Genomic DNA, 19133 nt, shown 5'->3' on the forward strand with positions numbered 1-19133 from the left:
TCTTTTTTGTATGTACATTTGTCCTTACCAAGAGACCAGAATGAGCTCTGAGTGTTTGCACACAGGTTACACAACTTTTGCCAAAGAATGTTTTCATCTGCAAGTTCTCATTCTGAATTGGTCCTAGCAGAATTATTGAAGTTATTTTTCTCCATACCAGGCCAAGTTATGTCAAATAAGCTCTATGGTCTGATTCATGAACCCCAAAGCACTGGGACTAAGGTATCACAGTGGAAAAGTCCAAAAAAGAGGGCAAAAACTAAGGCCTGAACGGCTACCTTTTCAGTTTAAGTGCTTGTAAAGTGGCTAACTGCCTTTGCCCAATGGCCCTTTAAATTCCCTAATTCCTATAACAGCCTCTTTTCCTCTTCCTTTAAACTTCACTGTAAAGATTAAAAATTTATGAACAGCTAGGCAAATATATGGAGGCCCTTAATTGAAAAACCCAACGAAATTTGTAAAAAAAAAAAAAAAGGGGAAACACAACAACATAAAAGACGACGGAAACAAAAAAACGGAATTTGCTTCGCACTTTAAGGCTACCGTACAGTATTCATAGCAGTCATAAAAATACACTGACGAGAGAAAAAAGAAACAAAACATATAAAACATAAATAAATAACTGGAAGAATATATAAAGGTTAATAAATTGACCTGCAACAGCACAATAGCTAGATAAATTAAGTTCAGATTGAGTGAAACGGAAAAAAAATAATAAAATAAGGTAGAAAAGAGGTTTCAGTTGTAACGAAATGAAGACAAATTCAGTGGTGTCAAGACATGTTAGAAGAAGAACTATTGAATCACAACAACATATAAAATATTTTAATAAATTTAAGATTATTTTCTGAGAGAATAAACAATAAAAAAGAAGAAACGTATTTCTTTAAACAGTATTTGTCGTATTCAGTAGCGGCGGATCGTTTAAGTCCTGGCTCCACACGGCGGAGTTAGCATGAAACACCGGAAGTTGCGTCGTTGGCGCGAATAACAACAACAGAGGCAGTAGCTGTAGTTCGTGAAACTAGTTTCTCTTAAAATATCTGTGAACAAATTAATATTCAAAACATTACACTAATTCGTAACTTCTTTTTTGATTTTACGTGAAATCATGTCCTCTTAATCTTTGACTATATTTGTATTTCTTTGATTTTCAACTAACCGGTTACACGAGGAAGTTGAACTAGCTAAGAATTGCATCAAACTGACAGCAGTGACATATTAGATACAGCTGTGATATTAGGCAGAGTTGTTTATTGTCGAGCTAAACAGACATCGAAGGACGATCAGATGATGACTTAAGAGTTTATTTCGTCTGTCTGTCTGTTCATGCGACGATTCATCTGTATCTTTCTGACATACCAGAGGAGATAGCGTTTAGAGCAAGGTGGGATAGCTCACGAAACGTTCACTATCGCCTGTAAATCCCAAGTCGGCCTGTTACTGACAGTCAATTTAAAAGATTGCTTTAATAAAACGCTTAGCCATGGCACTTGACTGTACCATGTTACTTTGAGGCTACTGCGGAGGTGAGCTAATGATGCTGTCACACCAACATTGAATCTTTGTGTTTTCCAGGTTGATGATGTCTAAAGGCGATCGAGGAGGCTTTATAGTGAAGTTTGTGGAAAGTAATGGCAAAAAATCGGAGTTTTCCGCCAAAGCCTATGAGGTAACATAGTTGTTTTTGTCATTCATTTTTCCTAATGTCTTTTTGTTCATGTCTGATGATATTTCTCTCATGTTTAAAAGGCTGTTGTGAAGATGCAGTCTGAGAAGTACTTGAAAAACATCGATGAAGATGCTGTTCTACACATGGAGAAGAATGATGGATCTCTGTTTGTCTTCAGTAGCTTTAGTACACAGGCCTTTCTGCACTGTAAACAGGTTTGACTCAGTATTTATTACCCCTGGACACTGACTCTGATTAATATTAAAACAATATCACTTACCCACATGTTGGTTTGTCTTTTGTGACTTTCTGAATAGCTCGGCTGCCGGGTGGTGAGTCCTCTGGTGGTGTTGTACTGTCTGCAGCAGGAGCATTGTGTCCCCAAAGCAGAGAAGCCTGTCTACAGCATGGCCATGGCAGGCATCACTGTAACCTGCACAAGCCTGCGTAAAGCAGAACGGGTTGGTTCACCATTTCTTATACTTTGAAGACCAATAGATGAAATCTTTTAAAAAATGGTTAAAAGCTCAGCCAGGGAAGGACTGTTGTTTCTTTTCCTGAATGTTTCCTCCTCTCTTTTAATCTCCAGGCAGAGGTGATGGATCTGGTGCAGCTCATGGGTGGACGGGTCTATTCTGACCTTAATGTGTCTGTCACACATCTGATCGCAGGAGAGGTTGGCAGCAAGAAATACCAGGTAGCTGCCAGTTTGGGTAAACCCATTCTGCTGCCTTCTTGGGTCAAAGCATGCTGGGAGAAAACGCAGGACAGGTATCTAGTGAGATAAACGCAGCTAAATGGTGAGCAGTGTGTTAAAGACTATACTCATCTCTCCCTCTTCTCTGTCTCTCAGTCTTTTCAGGTACACGGATCTGCCCACAGAGGACCACCTGTGCCCTGTGCTGCGCGGCTGCACTGTTTGCGTGACCGGCCTCTCCAGCATTGAGCGCAAAGAAGTGCAGCGTCTTTGTGGCGAGCATGGAGCCATCTACACCGGTCAGCTCAAAATGAGCGAGTGCACACACCTTATCGTCAGCGAACCAACAGGCAAGTCAGAGTTCAGCAAAAAAAACTCACTTTTCACTGGAGACGAGTTGGTTATGAGTGTTTAAATCTTGTTGCAGGTCAGAAGTACGAGTGCGCAAGAAAGTGGAATGTGTATTGTGTTTCGCTGCATTGGCTCTTTGACAGCATCGCGAAAGGATTCTGTCAGGATGAGAGCAAGTACATTGTGCAGCAGATCGCAGGGAAAACAACGAAACCACACACGTCAACACCTACAGGAACAAGCAAGAGAGAGGGTGAGCCAAAGATTGTTGTTGTTGTTGTTGTTGTTGCCCCTCCCACACCAGGAAAAAGGATATCAGAAAAAAAAAACAAAACTCAATTTTTGAAAATTCAGGGGGTGTAAGGTCTTGTTTTCAAATTTATTATATTATATGTAAGTATTAATTCAGGGATCAGCATGATATGTCCCCTTTAAAGACTGAAGGGAAAGATAGACAAACTGCAACTTCTGTCCGCAGAAAATGAAAGTCTACTCCGCGACTATCGGGATATTTATGATGTGACTTGCAACATTACAGTAAAAAAAGCATGGAGCTAGATAATAACACGTATCTTTAAACACTGATTAATGATCAAAGTAAGCCCAGAATCGATTTCCTCCAGAAACTGTGTGTCTTATATGTGCGCTTCGGGGCAGAATTCTGCTGTGCGTGATGAAGAGAGCTGAGAATTGTAAACTGTTAAGACCCGCCCGAGTTCTGTCCCTTATTGGTTTCGACCGCAATATGATCCTACCATGAGTGTGAGTTTTAGTTAAGGAAATTTTGGTCTCATGTGGAGGATCCCTGTGCAGTTTAATTCACATTCCAAAGATCTTAGAAAAAAAGATCATAGTTCTGAAGGCATGGAGGTTTTTATTTTGGTGTGGCGATGTGCCATGGTCGTTTACATGTAGCGGAAACCCTGCCTCTTCAGTATTTGTTTGTTAAAGTCAATCCTGTTTTCTAACCTCAGATGGTCCTTCTCTGTTGGGCTTGAGTCACATCTCCGTCAACGCCAGCATGACGATAAATGACACAGCTCTTACTAACGGCACCATCAGCCGCCTGGAGGCTCCAGACCCATTAGACAGCCTGGATCTCACCCACTGCCCAGCTGACAATATACTGGATGGCTGTAAGGTACGAAGGGGAGTCTTACTCTTTATTTACATTCAAAGTGCAGACAAAAAAATGGATTCTTTATTTCTTTTCTCACAGTTGTATCTCTGTGGCCTGCCGGGGAAGAAGCTGGAGAAGCTGCAGCGTCTTGTGAACGCAGCAGGAGGTCTTCGCTTCAATCAGCCCAGTGAGGAGCTCACACATGTAGTGATGGGAGAGCTGGACCAGGATCTCAAGAACTTTTTGTCCAAAGCAACACATAGGTCTGAACTGGAGATTATTCCTTTGATGTTTTATATTTTTTTTTAAGTTTCAGCATTTGGACATTTTTGTTTCTCTGTGTTGCTTCACAGACCTCACGTAGTAACTGTGCAGTGGCTCCTGGACAGTTTCACCAAAGGAAGTCTCTCCCACGAAGAAGCTTACCTTCACCCTGACTGCCTGCCTCCAGCTGTGTCCGCCCCTGCTCGCCGAACTCCCTCCTCTCGCCTCTCAGCTGCTCCCCCTGTGGCCAGTCCCAGCACGCCCCGCCTGAAGAAAACAGATGAAGACCTGCTCTCACAGTACATGGATGATGACCCCACAGTGGGTGAGTATCTGCAGCCAAAAACGATCTAAGATGTTCTGTATTTATTGCAGCTCATGTTGTTTGTTCTCCTGCAGTTGAAATCCCTCCTCCTGCTCCAGAGCCTCAGCCTGAACCCTGGCCACAGAACCAAACTAGAAGACCAGAGTCTGAATCTGCCCTGCAGGAGGCCAGTGAAGCTGACCTGTTCTTTGGTCGATCTTTTCTTCTCGTGGGCTTTGGTGCCGACTCTGAGGAGCAGCTTTCTCTGCTGGTGACGGGAAACGGAGGCAAGGTGCTGATGGGGCGTACTCGGGTTGTGGCGGACTATGCAGTGGTCCCTCTGCTGGGCTGCTCAGTGGAGGCCACAGTGGATGAGGTGGTCACTGATACCTGGCTGGTAAGACTGAAGTCATAGTGTTGCTGGGTGTTGCTTTATAGCCCAATTGATCAAAAAATGAACAGTTTATGAAACTGCTTTAGAAGCTGCTTTTTTAATGTTTAATCCTTTGGACAAGTGATTTACTCAGAAGAGGGCATTTTTACACTAATGTTGTTGATAGTCTCTGTTAAAATATTGTTGAGTTAGAGACTCAGGGAGGAAAAATCATCTATAAACCAACATATGAATTGTCAGATCCATTGAAAACAAAATGTGAAGTTGTCATCCTTTAAAATAGTTTATCTAATTTTTTTTTCTGAATTGTGTATTTTTCCTTGTTTGAAAATGTGCTTCACTGTTCTTCTCTCCAGGCCATGTGTGTGGAGAAGGAGTGTGTTCTGCCACTCTCCTCCAACCCTCTCTTCACTCCCGTCCCTGTGATGGACGGACGCTTTCCTCTCAAAGATTGCGTTCTGTCTCTCAGCCAGTTCACCGGAGCAGAGAGGGAGTCCCTGATGGAGCTGGCCAAGCACCTCGGAGCAAAGTACGGTTGCACTGCTGTTTGATTTCACATGCCCTTTTTTAAATTAAAGTTGTTTTTTTCAGGCTTTTTATGCCTTTAATTAGAGAGGATAGGACAGTGGATAGATCAGATCACCTTTTCCCCCTCACTCTGGTGTTTTAGAAAACCCTTCTTCCAGTCTCTGTCTGAAACACTTTGCTTAAGCTGCTGTCTGCTCCCAAAAAACCCTTCCTTCAGGTTAGTCAACCCTCCAGAGGCCTGTTGTGGCAGACTTTGGGGTTTGAAGATGCTCCCACAACATGTCATAAAGCAGTTAGGTGATCCTAGTGTGATGACCTCACCATTTCAGCGGTAAAACTGCTACATGTGATTGGAATGAACATTATAACAGACAGTTTAGCTTGTGTTTTAGCCTTTAGCCCATACTATAGCCTTAAGCTTGTGTTTTGAGCTTTTAGATTGCATTTTAGCCTTTAGCTTGTGTTTAAGCCTGTAGTTTTAGCCTTAAGCTTTAGCTTGTGTATTAGTCTTTAGCCTGTGTTTTAGCCTTTAGCTTGTGTCTCAGTCTTTAACCCATAAATTTAGCTTTTAGCTAGTGTTCTAGCCTTTAGCTTGTGTCCTAGTCTTAAGCACATGTTTTATATTTTAGCTAGTTTTGGCATTTGGCCCAAATTGTAACCTTTAGCCTGTGTTTTAGCGTTTGGCTTGTGTCTGAGCCTTTGGCACATGTTTTAGCCTAAGCTTGTGTTTTGAGTTTTAAATTGTGTCTTGGCCTGGAGCCAATGTTTTGACCTTTAGCTTGTGGTTTGGCCTTGGGCCAATGTATTAGCCTGTAACTTGTTTTTTAGCCATAAAGCCTTGTTTTAGCCTGTAGTTTTAGCCTTAAGCTTGTGTTTTAGCCTTAGGCTTGTGTCTTAGTCTTTAGCTCATGTTTTATTTTGGCTTGTGTTTTAGCATTTAACTTGTGTCTTAGTCTTAAGCTTGTGTTTTAGCCTTTAGCTTCTGTCTTAGTCTTTAGCCAATGTTTTAGCTTTTAGCTGGTGTTCTAGCCTTTAGCCCAAATTTTAACCTTTAGCCTGTGTCAGCTTTTGGCTTATGTCTTAGTCTTTAGCACTTGTTTTAGCCTTAAGCCTGTGTTTTAGCCTTTAGATCGTGTCTTAGCCTTTAGAACATGTTTTAGCCTTAAGCCTGTGATTTAGCTTTGAGGTTGTGTCTTAGCCGTTAGCAAATGTTGTAGCCTGTAACTTGTGTTTTAGCTTTTAGATTTTGTCTTAGCCTTTAGCTGATGTTTTAACCTTTAACTTGTGTTTTAGCTTTTAGCCTTTGTTTTAGTCTTTAACTTGTGATTTAACCTTTAGCTTAGTCTTAGCCCTTAGCTCGTGTTTTAGCTTTTTACTCATGTTTCTTTACCCTTCAATTTAGCTTTCTTATGCTCTTCTGTCTTTCAATGTCTGACAGTTAGGCCACCATTACTACAAAACTAATCACAGAAATTGTTTTGAGCAGAGAAAAACACAGATCTCTTTATTCACTGCATTTTTACTCTCTCTGTTCACAACATTGCCGTCCTATGTGGTGTTGTCATGAAGACTTCAACATGCCGTAAATCAATCTGGTCCAGCCTGAGGCTAAGAAACAGCACTTAAGAAAAACCTGTATTAGTGCTGTAAATCTAATTTTAAGTTGTGAATTACGATCAGGCATATATAGACGTAAGACTTTTTCAAGATTACTTAGAAACTCTTTGTAGTCCCTTTAAATGAGAGGACCTGACGATCTATTTTCTCTCTTCTGCAGTGTGCAGGATTACTTTGTTCGCCTGGCCAACCAGAAGAAAGGCATGCTGGCCAGTTCTCACCTGGTGCTACAGAGCCCTGAAGGCTCAAAGTATCAGGCAGCTAAGAAATGGGGTCTCCCAGCCGTCACCATGAACTGGATACTTGAGTCTGCTCGGAGCGGCAAGAAAGCGAATGAGGAGCGTTTTCTGGTTGACCTGCCTCCCTCACCAGGTTAGAAAAGTCTTGATTAAAATTTTTAAATGGTTTAACTCTTTGGGTATGATTCTTAGTTAATGTATCTTTTGATTTTTCACATTCTTTCTTCTCCAGAGAGGGATGAGGAGAGTTACGTTGGCGCTTCCCAGAAGTTTTCCATGCCTCCCCCGGCACGTTCATCTCCAGAGATCCCTCTCCTGGGGCTCCAGAGCGGTAAAGCTGTCACTCCACTTGACGTCGGCCGCTTTCAGAGCAAAGTCGTAAGGTCTGTGTTGGACGAGAGGAAGCCTAAAGAACAAGTCAGCAACCCCAAACAAAACCAGGAGAGCGGCAGAAAGAATCCTCTGCAGAAAGAGACCTTGCTGCAGCTGGACACCCCGTCCCGGTTCCTGAGCAGGGACCAGCTCTTCAGGGTCACGTTTAACGTCAAGGTTGGGACAGTTTCAGTCTTTTTCTTGTGCCATGAGCCTGCTTGAATAGATGTCTCAGAAATTATTTTGTAAACTGTCTTTTAAGGACACCCTGGGAGAATTAGAGACTCCAGGGGGAAGATCCAAACCAGGAGAGAGGGCAGGGACCCCTCTCACTGATGTCATCAACAGGAACCTCAGGGTGGCTATGGCCAACAGCAGCAGGAATAATGTCGCAGATATGCAGGTCGCATCTGCCAGCCCACAGCTTACCAAGACCACAGAGAAGGAGGTAAACTAACAGACTCTAATCACACTCATTTTTCTTCCTCTCTACCTTTATACTTTCTTTATAAAAGGATCACTTTGTTTTCAAGGTGGTGGAAAGAGAAGCGCCCCCCCTGGCTGGAGTTGTGATCTGTGTGGGGAAGAAACTGAACAAAATGCAGAGTGAGCTTAATGCTGTCGCTGCTTCGCTTGGTGCCGACTTCAGGTATTCAGGAAATGGTTTACATCATACTTGATCTGCTAATCTTCAAATGTGCACTGAAAGGCTTGTACGCCCTCTTTTTTTTGACAGCTTAAATGATTTTAAAGTCTACCTTCACGGTAGATTCTGTCTCTGAAAACTAGTTTCACACTGATTTAACATAAAAGGATTTTTTGAAGAAAGACTAAAAATACAACAAACATGTTGAAATATATGCCTTATTTTTATTATTAGAATGATAAAAAGATGTGTTTTTTTTATCTTTTTGTAAAGGTGGGCTTGTGACGACACAGTAACACATTACATCTACCAAGGCAGAGTGGGGGACAGCACCCGGGAGTACAGAGGGGTGAAGGAGCGAGGGCTGCATGTGGTGTCCCACCACTGGTTGGAGGCTGTACGTTTACGAGATGCAACTACAAAGAAACCAAAAACTGATGCACTCTTTTGTTTGTTTTGTTTTGCTTGCTAAAAAACCCTAAAAACCTGAGCATAAATTGTACGCAATCTCTAAAAAAACAGTCTCAACCTCTTGAGCAGAATCTAACATGAAAAAAAAACATTTGATGGTTTAGAACCACAGCTTTATCAGATCGTCACATAGTTGCTTGCATTTACATTTGTATTTCAGCAAATCACAGCGCATTTTATTAGTCACATGTCTTGAAAATGATGACACTGTCTTAGATGAGCTACACGTCGCATCCATAGACTGTATATAGAGTGGACAGCGTGGCTCCTCCATTTATCATTGTACGGTTTTGAAGCCAAAATACACCCGTCACAGGTGCAGCCGTAGCAGTTTGCAGCCAGAGTCTGTGCAGTAGAGACGATGAGGGATTCTGGGAGAATCTGAGTGGAGCTGGGTGACAAAAATAATGGGTTTTTTTTCTTTCGCGAGTCTAATCACTTCTTGACTTTACCTCCCAACATATTTTATAATCCCTGAAAAAAATACATGAGAACGGTATCTGTCAATCATCATTTCACATTATGTAAAACCTTGTTTCTAACCTGGTATAACCAATGAAAACAAAACTTTTCAGAAAAAAGAGGACTTGAATACAAGGCAGCCAAATGATATCTTGAAATCACCACAACAATCGGACGTGAGAAACATTTCTTCGAGGAATATTAATTTTTTAAAGTTTGACTACAGCCCATCTGGAATGACGGGAGAGACAGATTTTTGACCTATGCTGCAGCCAGCCACCAGGGGGAGCAGTTTTAGTGGGGACCTCACTTTGAGCCGAGCAAGCGGACGTCCATTTTTTTTACAGTCTATGGTTGCATCAGGTCTGCCATTTTTGTGTAGTTTTTTGCCAGAATAGTAAGACATGTCAGGTGCCAGAGTCGAGCAAAGATTAGATTTTTGAAAAAATCTCTATTTTTGTCACCCGGCTCCACTTATTCTGTTGGACCCTCATGGTCTCTACTGCATAGACTCTGGCTGTACAATGGCAGTGCCTCCAATTGGGGGTATTTTGGCTTCCAAACCTTACAGTGGTAAAAGCCTGAGCCCCGCTGTCCACTCCATGTACAGTCCATGGTCTTAAAGGGATACACACTTAAATGTTAAAATAAGGTAGCACCAAAACGATTTTGGCATCTTTACTTAATTTTTATGAACTATATTTTGGTTTAACCAGTTTTCACACCATGTGACTCTGACTCTGTCAAAACACCACTTCTGTATTTTATCCCCATTAGCTTATATATATATATATATATATATATATATATATATATATATATATATATATATATATATATATATATATATATATATATATATATATATATATATATATATATGGAGAGAGAGAGAGAGAGAGAGATATGATAAGATGAAACTTTCGTAAGTATTTCTATTTTTGGAGATAAAAATATTCGGCCACAGTTAAGTTTCATTTTCTCTTCTTTTCTCATTCCTTCCCTGCTCGACTTTGAGTGTTGTTGGTCAGACCGGTGCAGTGTGAGCTCAAATGAGCTCCTTCGGATAAATGTCCTCACTTCAAAAAAAAAATGAGAGTGAAAAAGACAGGAGTGAACTCTTATTTCTCTAAGTCAGGTTCTCAGGCGCCCAACACCGGGAGCTGTCAGGCTGTTCAAACCAGATGCAGAGTCTCCGTCAGCACACAGTGCCGTCGGGGGCTGCAGTGATATTTCCTGATCAAAATAAATTTAAAAAAAAAAAACAACCTTTCAACCTTCTCATTTTCTACTACTTTGACTTCATGAAGCTCCAGGCCTGATGTTGCTTTGTCATCAGACTTTTTAACATACAGAAATCACTCTGAAAAGCAGTTTTGTAATCAGTTAATTTAAGCATCTTTCCTTTAAACTTTGGATGAAAATCAAACAAACAGAAAGAAATGGAAAGGAGTAGATTAGCTTGTTGGGAAATCGCGTCTTTGAGAAGAAACATGAAGTCATATTTCCGAGCTTTTCATTCCGTATTTATCTCCTCATTTCACCTGGGGAAACTCTTATCAGCAGTCAACACAAGCAGAATATGTAATCATAAGCAGCTTTGAAATGCTAATTCTGCAGACGGTTGGGAGTTTCTCTTTCGTAATAGTTTAATTCACTTCATTCTTGTTGCAGTTAGGTTATACTGATGTTCAGTGATATGTGGTGTTTTGTTTCGCAGTGTGCTGAAGAGCAGAGACACGTTCCCGAGTCTCTGTACCCTTTCAACTACAACCCAAAGATGAGCCTCAACCTCAGCCAGGTGCCCACCAGCTCGCAGAGGTCTCCACCATCCACTCGCTCACAGAGGAAGGAGATGGCAGAGGTAAGAGATGAGGAGGTGAAGCTGGAGGAGACATCGATCGGTCAATAACACAGAACCAGGAGTCTCTCATCTGATTCTCTTTTCTTTTTCTCATTGTAATTATGTGTCCAATGATCTGCCCCACCCCCCAGTGTGAAACCAGCATGAGCCAAGACGACACCATGATTTCACGTAGAGTGAGTGACGGGAGCGTGGAACAAGAAGACGTGAATGATACTGCAGATAAAAGTGGTGAGAGTCATTTCCAGCTTTCATTTACTTCTATGAAAATTCCTGCAAGAACTTGATAGAAGATATTTTTAATATCATGGATTTCATACAGTACTTTTTAAAAGTAAAGCCACAAGCGGTGATAAAGTGCCCTCGCCTCCATGTTGCAGTCATTGCATGAGCAGAAAGATCTGCTTTAGCAAATTTCCAGGATTGTAGATGAAGCCAGGCCTCTACATCAAGCATATATGGGTTAAATTAACCGAAGAGTATGATGCAGTACAGTTTCTGACCACTAGGTATGACCCTGACTTTGATATATTTACCATCTTTACTTATGCAGAGCATTCCTAGGCCAGAGGTCTGCAACCTTTACTTTCAAAAGACCCGTTTTGCCTCAGCTCACCTGGATGAAAGTCATTCGGGAGCCGCAAAATCTACTTTTTCTTCACATTAAGACAAAAAAAGTGTATAATCAGGTGTATAATTATCTAAACAAGAAGTTTTCATATTTATAAATTTGTACTTATGATTTCTTAGTTTTTTATTTTTATTGATTTATTTATTTTTCCAAAAATTTGCAAATTTAAGAAAAAAAAGAAATTTGTAGTGTCATAGATTTTATAAATTTTGCAAAATTTGGAAATTGAAAAAAAGATAAAAAATGTGCAAAATTAAAAAATGTGCAAAATTTCAAAGAAATTGATGAAATGTCATAAATTTGCAAAAAAAATCTAAATAATGATAAATAACATAAATAATGTTTTCAAAAATTGTAAAAAAAAAATCTTTCTATAATTGCAAAAAAGAGGGATTTATATTAAAAAAATCAAAAATTTGCAAAATCTTTAAAAATTGTGGGATTCTTTTTCTTAATTTGCAAAAATGTCAAAAAATTGAAATAAAAAAAAAACTCGAAAAAATTAAAAAAGAACTACAAAAAAATTTAAGCTTTGTTCAAGAGGTGATGCATTTTTAGTCCAAATTTTATATTTTGATTTTACTTATCATTAAAATATTAAAAGCCCTTTATTTTAATAATATTTTTTAAAACTACAAGGAGCCACTGCAAAGGAGTCTAGGAGCCGCATGAGGCTCCAGAGCCACAGGTTGCAGACCCCTGTTCTAGGCCCTTGTTGGGACCTTAGGGCCTACGTAGATTGAGGACTTCCTCTTGTGTTCAGGTATTTCAGAGACTCTAGAGATGAGAGAGAACCTGCAAAGACAGCTTCAAGAGATCATGTCAGCCACCAAGCTAACGACTGGACGCCGCACCTCCGTCAGACTCAGCAGGACTGTTTCAGGAGAAGCCGACTCGGGCCCTCACGGACCTGAGGGGAGCCGGCTGAGACGCATTGGGAACAGACGAACCCTGGAAGCTCTGAGGTGAGGATAAAACTAATCATGTAAATATTTTGAAGCTGACTGTTTTCAGGAATATCGTCGTGGAAATTGTGGAGTTTTAATTACTTTCTGTTCCAACCCGACCTCAGGGCTACCAGAGAAGCAGCGATGGATGTAAACACAGAGCCATCCCAGAGCGAGCAGATCGTTTGGGACGACCCCACGGCCAGAGAGGAGAGAGCCAAGCTGGCTGACAATCTTCAGTGGCTGGGGAGTCCATCTCAGCACTCTGGGCCCCTCAGTCCTCCGCCTCCTCCTACAGCAGAGAACGGGGCTCCCTTCAGGGACTCTATGACCGACTCTGAGCTGGTGGAGATGGGTGAGAGATCAGGAGCTGATGCAGCCAAACATTAACAAGTCACATCAAGTGTCAACAGTTTCTGCAGAGAGATTTGTGCTAAAATACACCAAGTACTGACTGTTGCTTAGCCAAAAAACAAGAATGTGAAAGTGTGTTGGGCAAATTTGCATATAAAAATATAGAAAGTTAAAACTGGAGTCACATATTTGAAGAAAGTAGAACAAATTTGCTTAATTTTGGCCTCATCATAAAAACAACAGCTTGAGGTAGAAATTACAGAGTAAGTGTCAGAGGGGGTTTAGCCACATCGTTCACAATAGTTGTCTCCAAAACACTCATGTCTCAGCAAAAGTCAAAATGTTTTTTTTCTGGCAAAAATATTACACATCTACAAGGCTTGAAGTTAAATTGAAAAAAAAAGAAGTTAAATCAATCAGTCAATTTTCTTCTGTGATAGTAATAGATAAATAGAGATATATTATACGTATCAACTCATGCTTCAATTTATTTTATTTCATCATAACATGTAGGCCTGGCCTTCATACTATAGATTGATATAGAATGATTTATTAATTGTTTTTAGTAAATAATGAAAAAGATACCCCCCCCCCCCCCCCCCCCAAAATAAATAAATAAATAAAATACAATAAAAAAATAAATAAAATAAAATAATAATAATAATAAAATAATAATAATAATAATAATAATAATAATTATTATTATTATTATTATTATTATTATTATTATTATTATTATTATTATTATTGAAATAGAATAAAAATGAATGAATAAATAATTAAAAAACCGTATGCTAAATCGCATTATTGGTCAAAAAAATTTCAATCAGATTATTTTCCTCAGGATGCGTTTAGGTATCTAAACACATCCTTGTGACTGTGAGGGAGAGGAAGAGCAGGGGATTATGCTGGACATGAACACACCATTGCAAGTTTAGATATTGTAGAATTTATATGTTAAATTGAAAATAATATATATTTTATTATCAAACAAATTGATATTTTTACCACATAAACACAAAAAGTACCGAAAATTAGTAACTCTGAGTACCGATACTTGAAAGGTACCCATTCCTACTTATTCCACAGTAGAGCATGCAGGTTATTATTTAACACTGGTATCGGTTCAGAATCGGTATTGGTTGATACTCAAAGCCCAGGTATTGGTATCGGTATCATCAGGAACAGAAAAACTGGATCACTGCATCCCCTAATCTAGACATCGCCATACTTTTCCAACAAATGCATTTGATTCCTAAATTTCTTAGTTATCATGGTATATTTTGTCAGTAACAGTTTGTTTTCATTGTTAAAGGCTGGATGTGCATACGGACCCAGAAGTCTAAGCTTTGATCTCCTAAGCCACTGGATGGAAGATCAGTACACCATCAGAGGCTGATTTATGATGAACTTTTAGCAGCTTAACTCTGATTGCCTCACTTCTCTGTTCCTAGCTGCTTGTGACGTCATTGAGCAGCAAATGGGCCGCCAAGTTCAAACTCCCCCGACAGAAATACAGGAAAACAACATCCTCACCCCTGAAGCTCCCAGCATCGCGTTCCCGCTCGCTAACCCCCCAGTAGCTCCAGAGCCACAGGTGAGGAATCAACACACACGTGTTTCTGATACAAACCACACACACTATGTCCACCCCTGTGTTGAAAATGTGTCTCTCTGTCCCCCAGGAGGAAGAAAAGCAGCCGCCCAGATTTCAGCTGTCCTCCCTCAGCCCTCAGGAGCGCATCGACTACAGCCACCTCATCGAGGAGCTGGGTGAGTCTAATTAGTCCTTTAAAAGTGTTTCATCACGCTGCACATCACAAGCCTGGAGCCAGAGGAGCTAATCCCTGATGATGAACGGGGAGGATGTGCCTGCAGGGTCCGGGAATATTTCCCCTCGCAGATGCTTCCACAGGCAGAAATGAGGAGCAGGTTTCTCGTGTATATACCAGCAGACTGTTGTGATATATTATTAAATGAGTGCCAGAAACAGCAAGATCTTTCACCTTTTTATTTTGTTTATGACTATGACTCAGGTCAAGTGAATAATTTATCCTCTGCATTTCTCTTCCTTTACTTTTCGACTTGTGCTTGGTCTTATAGGTGGTGTTGTCCTGGACAAGCAGTCCTTCGACCCCAGCTGCTCCCACATCATCGTCGGGACTCCTCTGCGTAATGAGAAGTACCTGGCAGCAATGGCGTCAGGGAAATGGATCCTGCACCGCTCGTATCTGGAGGCCTGCCGCTCCGTGGGTCGCTTCATCCAGGTCAGAATCTGAGGACGTAACCCCAGTCTGCATTCAAAATCCTATTAAAACAGGTTTATTCAGCAAAGCTTTTTAACGTGTGCGCTGCAGGAGGATGAGTACGAGTGGGGTAGCAGCTCCATCCTGGATGCGTTGCCCTCCATCACCTCCCAGCAGAAGAGACTAGCTTTAGCTGCCATGCGCTGGAGGAAAGCCCTGCAGGGACGCTCCAAGGAGGAGGTACTTACAGTCCTGACTGCTGCAGTTTTACTCAGTTACCTGAGTGTTAAAGTGACATTGCTTTTCCTGTTTCTGTTTCAGGGAGCCTTCAGCGGATGGACGGTCATGCTGAATATCGACCAGAGCAGAGAATCCGGCTTCAGGCGGCTGCTGCAGTCTGGGAGGGCTAAGGTAAAGGCTTGTGTTTATTTTATTTTTACTCTGCAAAAACAGGAAGAAAACAAGAAATCCTGCACACTGGCCAACTTCTAGAGAGAAAAACTTAATTGCAATGTTTTGTTCACAGACCTTTATCGGGAAAATATTTGCCAACAAAGCCATCTTAAAGCCATCTTAACTAGCAGTACATACTATTTTGGCTTGCAAAATCTGTGGTATGCCAAAAATCCCCAGATGTCCTACTGATCCAGGAAAATTTCTCAGTATACAATGGACCAGTCTACCTGCTGTACTGTTTCCCACAATGCACGGCGCCGATGCTGTTTGTCTATGCTGGTGGCAAGTTTGGTGAATTACCGACATCCACTGGAATGAGTCGGCATTGCAACTACAATACAACAACACTAACATTAGGCGGTCCGTTAGATAGAAGTGAAGTGATGCGAAGAAACACCAGTAAATCTTATCACTTCCAGTCGTAAAAGATGATTTTTCCTTTACAAATTCATTTGCCCTTATAAACCACTAATTTTCTTTTTATTCCATCAGCTGTAAAAAATAAAAAAAATCCCTTTCAGATTTTTTTTCAGTAAACAATATAACTTTTGGTGTAAGATTAGAAATCAAGTATGATGATTCTGTGAGATATGATAAACAAAACAACTAAAAGGCCAAGATCTGCCCAAAGATTGTTTTGTACATTTATAATAAAGGCAAAAAAACATCATATGTAGCTCCATTCTACAAAACAGACCCAATAGAACAGTCATGAAACATGCAAAAGCAGAGCCACATTCACCTGACTAGTCCAGAAAACAACGTCTGAATTGCTAAAGTGTGAAAAATCTGCCAATGCATCTGAAAAGTTTACTTGTTTAGTTTCTTGTATTAGAATAGAATAGAATGAACTTTATTGTCATTGTAACAAGTACAACAAAATTGAAGTCACAGCAGCAATCAAGAAAACAAAAGTAAGAAAGTGTATAGAAAGTGCAAAAAGGTCCATAAGAAAATAGATGATGACAGCTTGTCCATCATTCCCCAGTTCAGCCAGTCTCCACCTCCACAGGGTCCAGGACTGAGCTTCTTCAGCAGTCTGTTCAGTCTCTGTCTCCTGGATCCTGTCTGCTCACAGCAGGTGAAGCTCTTCCAACATGGCGTTGGTGTCTGATGTTTGCTCCGTTAGCCATGTCTGTGAATAGCATGATGCTACTCTGCCTTCTGGTATTCCCTGTGTTGCTGGGTTAGCATGGCTAGCTCATCCATCTTATTGGAGATAGATCTTACGTTGCCAATAACGATGGATGGAAGGACAGGTCCATGTCGTCACTTCTTAGCTCACGCCTGAGAACCAGCACATCGTCCTCACCTCCTTCTCCTCACCTTGTGGGAAGACATCAGGCCTTGCACCAGTTAGCATTGACATGCTACAGGCTGCAAAGAGCTGAGTTCACATGTAAACAATGCAGCCATGGTTACATGTAGGATCTCCAGACAAACACAGGAGAAAGAGTAGTGAAAATGTCACTGAAGACACAAAAAGTTTGGTGTCCATGACCAACAAATGAAACATACAAAGTATTGATTCACTCCAAATACAAAGATTACGAAAAAGAGTTGAAAAAATTACAAGAAACAGACAAAGAAGATAGAGCTGCTGCAAAAGGCAGCCATAGCCAACAGGGCGGCGCCTAGCAAGTTAAGACATTATCATAGAATTATTATTAATATTTTTTCAAGGATTTTGACACAGAAACTTTTCTTACCACACAATGGGATACATGCATGCTAAAATTCAGTTCAGTTCAGTTCATCTCAGTTCGGCACACATGTGGGCAAAGTCACCAAGTTCACAAGTTTCTGTATATTTTGTTTTACTTTTTGTAACCCTGATCTTGGTTGTGAACTGTCCAGGTCCTGCCGAGTCCTTCCCCGTCCTTGTACAAAGAAGCCACTCACCTGTTCGCAGACTTCAGTCGCCTGAAGCCTGGAGACTTCAGAGTCAACATATCAGAGGCTAATTCCCAAGGAGTCACCTGCCTGAAGCCTGATTACATTGCAGACTACCTCATGCAGGTAAGAGTGATAAATGTTGAAATAAGCTAATCTCACTTACTATGATTGATAATCATGGCATTATTTTGCAAGAGATAGCTCACACCGTGAATATGAAGGATTAAAAGTGAGTTGCACCTATTTCTCCTAGGAACCCACTCCAGCTATTGAGCTGTACATCCTCCACGAAGCCCCATCTGAAGAAACCCCCGACACCCCAACACGTAAACGCAAAGCAGCGGCCGACAACTCTCGACTGAAGAAGACTCGTTTGAATTGAAAATGTCTCCTCAAATAGTTTAATGTCAATGTAAAAGTAATTGTACATTATTTATTTTCTTTGTATGCATACTAGATAAAATAAAAAGTGTTTTGTTTCCCTGGCGTCCTCATAAAAGGAAAGCGCAGCTCATTTGGCTGGAGTCAGACGTTGATGGATGAGTCAATGAAGGGTTGCAGAAAATGTTGAGTCACGTTTTGTAATTGGGTGCAGGAACATGACATGGCCTGTAGGGGGCAGTAAGTCATTGCTGTGTGAGTCGGGTTGGTGGAGTATGAATTATACCAGCAAGAAAATGAAGAAATGAGTCACTTGTGGAAATGTACTGCAAAAAAGATTTAATGTTCGCAGTTGACTTCATTTAATTTTTGAGTTCTTTTTTCCAGCTTTGTAAGTGAATGGGATTTATTATCATTTTTAATCTACATCTATAACTACAGTACTTCTTTTTTTTTTAACAGCTTGTAGCCTTAGTTTTGAGGAAGTAGAAGAGGCATCCAGTAGCTAACATATCACTTCACACCCATGTGTTTCTCCACCGTTGATCTCCACAAACAGCAAACACCAGATTTGTTTATCCGGTGTCACTTTAGGCCTCCAGTTAGGGGATGTGCTATTTAGTACCAGGGTGCCAGCTGAGGTTAGATGTTCCTGTTTGCTCCCATCTGGGCAGATAAGAAGTTTAACTTCATATTAGACGGACCAGCTGACGGATTCTGGCTTGAGAGGTGTGGGATTAAGAGAGGAGGAGGACTTTCAGGGGGATATGACTCAGGCTGCAGGGACCACCAACAAAGAGAGGAAAAGTTTGAGAGCAGGTTATGGAGGTTTGCACAGGAAGTAGCTGCTTTTCTAAACTATGAGTTATTTAAATGTCACGGTTTACTACTTTCTGAATCTCTCGTAATTAATCTAGGAATCCTTACCCCTATTTTTGGGACAACAAAGCTCAAGCACTCTCCCCATATTAATATATATTTTTCAAAAGAAAATATATATTGCACTGAGTGTTTTCGTATATCTTACACTAAAAGGTTTGGAAACCCTTAAATTTAATCCTCAGATTAAAATCAGATTAAAGCTTTCTTTGTAGCTAAAGGAAGCCTGTGGGACTTAATATGTACCATATTATTTATTTATTTTATTAAAGCTTATGCAATGAAATAACTGCAAATGTAGCGTCTGGTACTAAAATGTGACTTTGAGGCAGATGTGGATAT

The 19133-nt window shown here is 40.7% G+C and overlaps 1 protein-coding gene across 1 annotated transcript; it reads left to right on the plus strand.

Moving 5' to 3' along the window:
• Positions 1-968: 968 nt before the first annotated feature.
• topbp1 (DNA topoisomerase II binding protein 1) lies at positions 969-19117 on the plus strand. The gene is made up of 28 exons (XM_074693669.1): positions 969-1387; positions 1579-1672; positions 1753-1887; positions 1990-2133; positions 2262-2443; positions 2526-2719; positions 2797-2973; positions 3695-3861; positions 3940-4103; positions 4194-4429; positions 4504-4805; positions 5159-5331; positions 7108-7319; positions 7419-7735; positions 7821-8006; positions 8092-8207; positions 8478-8601; positions 10858-11001; positions 11133-11232; positions 12396-12597; positions 12705-12934; positions 14388-14530; positions 14619-14706; positions 15037-15200; positions 15291-15419; positions 15501-15590; positions 17493-17654; positions 17785-19117. The coding sequence occupies exons 2-28, from the start codon at positions 1583-1585 to the stop codon at positions 17911-17913; spliced, it is 4500 nt and encodes a 1499-aa protein (XP_074549770.1). The 5' UTR covers positions 969-1387; positions 1579-1582; the 3' UTR covers positions 17914-19117.
• The last annotated feature ends 16 nt before the right edge of the window (positions 19118-19133 follow it).

Source organism: Halichoeres trimaculatus, unplaced genomic scaffold (assembly GCF_033239565.1).
Source record: "Halichoeres trimaculatus isolate MK-OKI-2021-1 unplaced genomic scaffold, fHalTri1.1 fHalTri1_scaffold_18, whole genome shotgun sequence".
Lineage (NCBI taxonomy): Eukaryota > Metazoa > Chordata > Actinopteri > Labriformes > Labridae > Halichoeres > Halichoeres trimaculatus.